This window comes from Pteropus vampyrus, unplaced genomic scaffold (assembly GCF_000151845.1).
Source record: "Pteropus vampyrus isolate Shadow unplaced genomic scaffold, Pvam_2.0 Scaffold172, whole genome shotgun sequence".
NCBI lineage: Eukaryota > Metazoa > Chordata > Mammalia > Chiroptera > Pteropodidae > Pteropus > Pteropus vampyrus.
This window is the reverse complement of record NW_011888953.1, coordinates 1,230,034-1,239,103: the sequence shown is the minus strand read 5'-3', so window position 1 is coordinate 1,239,103 and position 9,070 is coordinate 1,230,034. Positions and strand designations below refer to the sequence as shown.

Here is a 9,070-nt window from a genome sequence, read left to right as displayed (position 1 = left end):
TACACTTTAGAGATTAATATGAGGAATTAGCCAGAGAGTATTTATTTTAAGTTCAAATGAGGGTGAGACCACTATGAGTATGATTGATCTGGGACAAGGCATCACGGGAGGGGTAGGATATGAAATGCCCACGGTCTTAGGCAAGAAACAAGTTACCTGACCATGTCTCATAATACATTTTTCTGTTCCCATGTGTTCTCATCTTCCAAACATATCAGATCTTATCTTGCCCTTTGTCTGTGTCTTTTGAGCATGAAGGTTCCCAAGGACTGAGCTATTCTAAGGTTTGGGAACCCCAGCCTGGAAATCGAGGCAGCCCTGTCGTGGCCATTACCTGAGAGCACTGGCCATAAAGAAGCAAGACTTGAGATACGATGTCTTGCTCAAGCCTGGTGAGTAGTTGACTCTTAGGGGCGTGGAGGGCCACGGATCCGTAGATTACTATAACGTCAGTCTTGCTCAGGCTTTTTTTCCCAGAAAAAAGACCCTGAAGACAAGAAGAGACATGAAAAATATGACTGAAGGAGTTTTCTTTTATTTCATGACTTTTCCTGACCCTATGGACCGCTACAGGGGTTAGGAAATGAGATCGAGATGATCAGAATTAGTCTAAAACTGATAGGTGTTTAAATTTAAACACCCAGGACTGTGTTGTGGATCTATCAGGCTTTAGTAGAGGTAACTGTGAGAAGGCTTGTGTTAATTTTTACTTATTAAATCCTTCTCCTTCAGGGAAGCAAGATGTGTACAACGGAAACTGTCTACATGGCCTGAGCAACTGGTAGAAGGACAAACCTAGGCACACCTGGAGCTCCTGAGGACCTTCTAGGTCAGCATTAGTGACAGAAAATGGAGTGGTCTTGTTATCTACTGGTCATTCTACAGGGCCGGCCTCAGACAGTTCTGACCTGGAATAAAGACCTGGGACAGGAGTAAGTATAATTTGGAGAAAAAATATTCACTGAAGGAATCAGTGTCATTTTCTCTCGCAATGACCAAAGGCTTTGGAGGCGAAGAGTGGTTTTGTTTGTTTGTTTGTTTACCTTACATCGATTCACGAAAAACTTTTCCCGACTTTGGAATGTTTTAAGAACTGTTAAAACAATATCCAAGTGGTTCTCGGCACAGTATCCTAAAATAGATGTTATTCCCTAAAATCAGAAAAGATATGTGAGATTTTGAATTTAACCAGTCGCTTATTCGACAGATATTTACGGAGCGCCTGTTTTGTGACAGGCTCTCTTCTCGGTGCTGGGGGATACGTCAGTAAACAGAACACACCACACTCCCCGTCCCTGTGGATCATACAACCAGAGGAGGCGACTTTCAATAAACACGTAAATTCAGGAAACGTGTATTTTGTGTATAGGGTATTGTGATGGTGATAAGTGCTATGGAAAAAAGAAAAACGAGGAAAGAGCATATTTGCTGCAGGTCGGGGGGATCTTGCAGTTTAAATAGGATGGGCAGAGAAGTCCTCACTAACAGGGTGACACCGAGCCGACCCCTGAAATAAGTGAGGGAGCGAGCCAGGGGATGAGCCGGGTAGGAGAGTTTCAGGCAGAGTTTCAGACATTAACGGCAAAGGCCCTGCGGTCCGCTGAGCAGGGCTGAGTAAAGGATCACGGAAGAGAACAGTGCAGGGTGAGGTCAGAGGGGAGGTCCGAGTTGGTTCCAGCAGGAGCTTTTAGTTCGTATTCAAGATTTTGGATTTTTAATCTTAGATTGATGGATTTTTTTGAGGTTGAGTTGACTGATGTTTTTCAAAGATAATCCTGCTGCTGAAACGCTATTATATTTTAAGTGGTTAAATTTTGGACAGCTGGTAGCTCCTGTTGCACTCTCCAAGGTTATGGTCCCCCTGACCCATCTCCTCTGTGCTCCACTTCTCTTGCCCCAGGCTGATTTCACCACAGTACTTTCATGGCAATTTATTCATGAATCCTGTCCTGTTGTGTTTGGCTACATAACCCTGCTAGAGACACCACAAGAAGCCAGGGACTAGACCATTGCTGCTAAGGTCTCAACCAGCACTGTTCCTCGCCCTTAGACACCAAGCCACACACCCTCCATTACCTGAAGATGCTTGGAAAAATTTTGCAAAGGCTTATAGCCTGACATTGCTGTGCTCCTTGGTTGCAGCCTGAGATATAAACCTCTCTGTGTCTTTTACACTCTTTGTGTTTTCACCCCATAATGCTCTTTGCGTGTCCTCTCCCAACACGTCTTCCTAACTTCTTGTCTCCTTCTCTAACTTTTCTATGTCCTGTTGCCCTTCTATCATTTAAGTATGGCAAAACCCAACCTCTGGATAAATCTGACTCTCCAACTTACCTTTTCCCTATGCCTACACCTAGTCTGCCGGATGCTGCTGAAGAAAAGCGACATCACAGAGGCAACCAGTGGCGCTATAAAATGATTCCAACCCCAGCGGGGCCCGCGAAGCCGCACAAACGCCCTGCTAACTTCCTTTGGTCCAGTTTCTCTCTTCGGTTGCTCATAGTAGTAGTTCTCTATCTTAAATCTTCTCCTCCCCCGAAACTGCTCACCAAGCATTCTCCATGAACAGGAGCTTTGAGAAGAGTTTGTTTCCCCTTATTTTACTTTAGCGGAACCTGAGGAATTTCACCGATGGTATATTGTGGAGCCAAGATTTGAATCCAGCCAGTCCGATACCATAATCTGAGCTCTGGCATTATGTGAGTGAGAGTCATGCTTTGGAGATGGGTTAAGGAAGGTATGTGTTAACATCTTTCCCATCCAGAGGCCATTTACTAGGCAAACCAGAGTGTGGGACATACTCAACAACTTGAAGTGAAGTTTGGTAATAAAGAGTTTGAGAAGCTCGAGTGGATGTTACAAAGTTAGTGAAATTTTCAGACCTCGAAAGAGATCCTCATGGGATGTTTATATCTAAAAATAAACTTATTTTGTTTCCTAGCCGATCGCGGAACTAAAAGGACAAGTAGCTTAGGGAAAATGGTTTTACAAATAATACCAAGAGCAACAAGTAATAACTGAATGTATGACAAGGATAAAAGAAATAATAGTAAAAAGAAAAAAAAAAGCAATTTCAAAAGTTCAGTAAGTCTAGTGGTGCCTGGCCATTTCATATGGGAGAAAGAACTGTAAACACCTCAGAATTTCTCAGAAGAGTATATACCACAACCTGAAAATTTATTTTATACTAGGTGATGTTTATTAGCCTGCAGATTTTTTTTTTTTAATACACATCATTTTCTTCCTCCAGATTCAAATGTGCTTTCCAGCTTAGGCTTGGGCCTGGAATAGGTAAAAATGCTTTGCAAAAGCTTTCCAGATTACACTTATATTCTAAGTTGAAAACCAGTGGCGTATAAGGTTGCTTTCAGCTTGTAAACTCATGGATTTTGATGTTTACGATTATATTCAAATTATAAAACCAAGGTCAAAATATATTAAAGATAGTTTTGTTAAGTAAGAATAATTAAAATTCATTTTTCAATATTTTCACACACCTGGTTAAATAATGAAATATTGATGTTTAAACAGAGGAGCATCATTTTTCTGAAAAATTCTGTTGGACCGAATGTATTCATGGATAATTCTGGATAAGTAAGACCTTATAAGACTGCAGAGGTTTTTCTGGATTGAATTAATTATCATCATCTTAAGAGAAAATCGAGAGAAAGGGGTCTCACCTGTCGTTGATCCCCCAGTTGGTTGGGAGAAATCAGAAATTCCTTAATTTGTGAGCTTACAAAGTTTGTATCTTGGCAGGATGCTAAGGTGGTTCCCAAGGCTTTCCAAAGAAATTTCTGGGAAACAAAGAACAAGCAACAGAATATTAAAGGTTGGAAAGCAAGGCTGATGAAAAACAGAGTTAAAACAGTCTTCAAAAGGAAAGAAACCAGTGTGACTAAATGAAGGCTTAGTAACCACGCGCGTCAAGTATTATCCCTGCTTGAAAGTGTGTCCTTCCTTCCAGGGTCTGTCCTCTGCCTATGCTCTTATTGTACTTCTCTGTGCCCCATGCCCTGTCACTATAATACCTTTCACTCCCTACGGTAATTTTTAAATTTTTTTTTTTATCTCTGTGCTCAGAATTTTAGTTCTTAGTAAGAGATGGTCTTACTGATTACTTCCAGTGTACAGCAGCTAGCTAATGAGTGCTCGATAAATGTTTATTGAATAAGCATGCTCAAGGAAAATAGGGCCATTTGAAGATGATGTCATCAGATATTCTCAACTTCCAAAGTATATTAACTTTATAGTTCAGAACAGCAGTCCCCAACCTTTTTCGCACCAGGGACTGGTGCTCCTATGAGAATCTAGTGCCTGATGGTGTGAGAGGGAGCTGAGGCGGTGAGGCTAGCCCTGGGGAGCGGCTGCAAACACAGATGAAGCTTCACTCGCTGTGCGGCCTGGTTTCTAACAGGCCATGGATTGGTACCAGTCCGTGGCCCAGGGGTTGGGACTCCTGGTTTAGAAGATTTAACCTATAATAGTTTTGAAAATAATATTTTATAATCTCTACTATTACCTCCCTCTCAGGAGTAAGACGAGTTGCCCAGAAGTGCTGTCAGAATGGTGTCAAGGGTGAAGGAGGAAAGTCTTGCAGGAACTTTGATGCACACATTGTGCTTTTAGCAAGGAACACTGGGGAAGGAAAGCTCTCGATGTGGGAACACCGGTGAGAGCACGTGGGGAATCATTCTGTGGCTTCCACATCCCTTAAAACTGGTACGGATGTTGGCTTCGTTATGCTAGTCCTATCCTGGATACTTCTGCAGCGTCAGGATAGAGAAAAGGCAGGTAGGACAGACATGGCTTCCTGTTCTTTTTCATTAGAAGCTGTGCAAAAGTTAGGACTATGGCTGGGGGAGGGGGACAGCCCAGCCGTGGCTTATGTTTGAACATGACAGCACATGCCTGGATATAAATATGTTTATGTGTGGGCATATGTGATGTGGATGGGTACGTATAGATAGACATATCTATATTCTTGTGGAGGTAAGATATAAGGAAGAAATTCACAAGAGGAGGTGCTCATCATAGGGCCGGAAAAATTAGGTCATGAAGCCTTAATTTGTTTTCTAAGATTCAAAGCATTTACAGCTATTGAGCATCAGATTGGCATCTCCTTGTTTAGAATGTCCATCTTGTCACAAACAGGAGAGAAGACTGGCCAGAAGGAAGTCCATTCCAGGGACTCTGTGGGCTCATAATATTGTAGCTACTGAGTGGTCATTATCGGTCAGAATGAATCTGTGGCACAGGAGGGAAGGAAAACTAGTCATTACAGACGGAGTTATGTAACTTAGCACATGCAGGAGGAATTACAGAGATCAGTCTGACTTGGGATCAGAGCAGGACATAACTACCAGAGTGACAGTAGCCTCAATCAGAGGAGACTCTGACAAGGTAGCACCCACCACACTCTTGATTGTCCAGGAAAAAGGCCCCATAATAATGGAATCATAATGAGAAAAATGTGTAAAACATAGGAGTAAATATTAATTAGGGCCCAAACTACTAGAGTCTATTTAGTTTTACCTTGAAGGAAGGATAAGAAAATCCGGAAAAGTCTCGTGCTGCAGAAAAAAATTGATGTTATGATAGGGAACTATGACTTATATGTAAAGGGTTAGCCTCCTAGTACTGCTGACCTGCTGTTTCTCTGCTGAATTTGGTCAGAATCGGTGTCTAATGCATTCCTGCTTTGTGACTTGGTAAGGAGTCCCAGAAATCAGAAACCCAGAACTGGGAAAAAATATGATTAATTGCAAAAAGTGGCCACAACCTTTCATCCCACCTCTATCCATGCCTCTTTGGTATGGAAGTTTGTAGCTCTTTCCATCAAGAACAGTCTATTTCACCACTGCTTGAAGCTGGGCTGGCCTTCTGACTTGCTTTGGCCAACAGAATGTGGCAGAAGTAGCAGTGTGTCTGTTCTGAGGCTAGACCTTAAGACACTTTGCATACTTTATTGCCACAATCATGAGAGCAAGTCTGGGCTAGCCTGCTGGAGGAAGAGAGACCATAAGGAACCAGAAAACAAGATCATCCCGGACTAGCCAATCCCCAGTATCTGCCAGTGAGACTAGTTAAGACAATTGCTCAATTGAGCCCAGCCCAAACTGACAACCTGCAAAACTGTAAATTAAATAGGTTGTGATTATTTTAATCCATTAGAGGTAGTTATGCAGCTAAAGCTAATTGGGACATTCTTACTTTCCTGGTGTTAAGTTTGGCAGTTGAGAGCCACTTAGGCAGCTCATTGCTTGAATTGCTCTGCTTATCCATACCATCATTGTCCTGGACGAATCTTGTGAGCATGGAGGCTGCTGGGTGAATAGTGGTACAAGGCTAGTTTGATGCACAAAATGCACAAGGCCAGTTCGTGCATAAAATGAGGCATTGCTTCACCAAATCTTCCTGATGGGTATGTCTGCAGGCTTGATAGACCAATCTGGAGAATCAGTACTCTACCAAATTAGAGACTCAATCAGTGAATACGACATGGGATAATTGAAAAGTTAATAGTAAATGACTTGTGGGAAGAGACACTGAATACTAGAATGAATGACTTAGTAAATGTTTTCCCAGGAAAAAAATTTAGGAGTGATATAACCATAACGACAACCTTGATCTACTTTTTATTGAGCACATGCCTTGTGCCAGGCACTTCACTAGAGACTTTATATGTACTTTTTCTCATTGAACTCTCATAAGGCTTTAACCCTCAGAGGTGGGTATTATTTTCCGTTTTATTGGTAAATATACTGAGGCTCCAGAGAGGTGAAGTAATTTACCTAAAGCTACGTAAATACTAAGTAACAGAAAGTGGATTCAGACCCCATTACGAATAGATGTCTACAACTGGAGGGTTAAGTAGAGGCCAGTAGGAGACAGAGGAATGAAAGAACTGGCCTTTGAGCATGCCTTTAGCTCTAAGTTTTTGTTAAATTGTAGCAGATTTTTTTCTTGTAGTCAGCCTTAGACAACCCAATGGAAACCAACGCAGAAGCTGACGGTAAACCAGGGCTAGGGCATGGGCTGCTATTTTGCCTTCCAATGTTTATTCTTCTTTTCTCTGGAACAGAACTCCTGAATTTTAGTCAGGCACGTATCCATCTCAAAGGCACGATACTTCTCAGTTTTCTTTGCCGACAGCTGTGGCCCTATGAGTAACTTTTGGTCAAATGTGAGGTGAAGAGAATGTAGCGTTTTTCTAACAATTCCTCCTTCTTTTTGATTGCAGTACAGACAAGTTGGAAATTGAGCAGCAGTTTTAGGTCATACAGTGCAGCTAAGTTCCCGTAGCTGGAAACCAACCTTCTCAACGGAGGTGTTGCTGTAGCTGCCCATTTGCTGGTTGAAATCTCGACTCAGTTGAATGGTCCAGGCTGTGTCATTGATCTTCCACAGAGATTCTTTGAGCAACTGTGGTAAGAAGTGGAAATTAGATAATAATGTGACTGTTTAATGTGCTTTCTTGGTATTTTTTGGTTACATTATTTTCAAAAGGAACTTTTTGCCTTAGTTTATTTTAAAAGCCATATTCCGTTATGTTCTGAATTCCAATTTACACAGAATGTGGAAGTAACTCCAAGTAAATGCCTTCATTTTCCTCCTTAAAAATAAAATTGCTTAAAGACTGAAAATAGAAACTAATCCATTTTGAAACTTGAAGTTAATGTTTTTCAAGTTGTCAATAGATTTGGAAAAACTCCATTTGTCAATGATAGTTTATTATATACTAAAAAAGGGACATTTTGGAATAAAGAATTAAATGTCTTGGAGAACCAATTAGATGTACAGGCACTTTTTGCTAACTAAATATTCCTAGTTTCATCAATGGTTCAGAGCCAAGGACACAATCAGTCATCTGAACTCATGTCCTTCTTCATTGAACAATACATAAAAAAGTGTTTTTATTTTTCTGGAGGACAAGATTCATTGCAATTTCTAAAATCTATTATTTTTCCTGTATTTTCTCTATTTCAAGCTTTGACACTTCATGTCAAAGCCAATGAAAGTATTTGTATGCATTTTCTTAATAGGAACTCATTCAGGGAGTGGGTCCTTTGAAGAGAAGAAATTAAACAGCCTTGGAAGTTTAGGGGGAAAAGGCACCTACAAACAGTTTTGGAAGAAGAAGGCTAGAAACATATTCAAGATTGTTAAAGGGAAAGAAACTGTTCTCAAAGCTTCTCTCTAGAGAAAGAACCTTCCTTCCTAGTAAAAACCTTTATTTTAAAATGGTATCAGGGAGTAAGGTAGGAATTTTGAGAGAGAGGAGAGATAAACATGTGTATAGTAAGAGAGGTGGATCCTATAATTAAAGACCGGGAGAGGAGAGCGGTCAATTTAAAATCTCATATTGAACACAAATTGCTCTAGGGAGTCTTCAAAACATGTCAGTTTTCAAGTACCACCCCCAGAGAGTCTGATTCTGGATGTGGTGGTGCTGGGAGGTGGAGGTGCTGTGGAAAGGTCACTGAAAATTGACATTTTAAAAGAAGCAATAGGTAAATTTCCTATTAAGGTGGTTTATGAACTGAAACTCTGCTAGATTAAAAGCTCCCTGCCCACTGGTTGCTTGACCTCCTGTAGGCTCTTGGGATCAAAATCCTCCTTGTAAAGCCAATGTTCAACTCTTGTCTGCGATTTACTGTTTTGAGAGATTTGGCATTGTCTGGGGGCACTGTTTACTTGTGAAGGTCCAAAAAGTCTTTGGGTGAAAGAAGGAGATTCTTGCCTGGAAAAGAGGTACAGTATGGCTCTTTGGTTTTTAGAAATCAGGAAAAAGACAGTGAGAAGCAGATAGAGGAAGAAATGGAGTTGTATTTAGGACCACAGAAGTGAAAATTATGTTAATCCATGTTTCTTTATATGAATGGTAAAATAATGCATTTGCAAGGAGAGAAAACACCCCTGAAAATTGGAGAAGATTTAAGAAAGACATAGAGAAAAATATTAGTAACTGAAATCTTCAAAAGTGTCATAAACTCTTAATCAAATTGGAGACTAAGGATTGTTGCTAAAATTATGTGATTTAAAGAGCATAACTCTTAAATGACCCCCT

At 40.8% G+C, this 9,070-nt stretch overlaps 1 protein-coding gene across 1 annotated transcript in view; it reads right to left on the bottom strand.

The window, feature by feature from the left end:
- MROH2B (maestro heat like repeat family member 2B) overlaps positions 1 to 9,070 on the bottom strand; it is a 59,272-nt gene that overhangs the window by 27,987 nt on the left and 22,215 nt on the right. Inside the window, exons 18-21 of the mRNA XM_011370681.1 lie at positions 7,318 to 7,425; positions 3,681 to 3,797; positions 1,044 to 1,151; positions 335 to 487 (exon numbers count right to left, since the gene is read on the bottom strand). Coding sequence (XP_011368983.1) covers positions 335 to 487; positions 1,044 to 1,151; positions 3,681 to 3,797; positions 7,318 to 7,425 — 486 coding nt within the window. The remainder of the gene's footprint in view (positions 1 to 334; positions 488 to 1,043; positions 1,152 to 3,680; positions 3,798 to 7,317; positions 7,426 to 9,070) is intronic.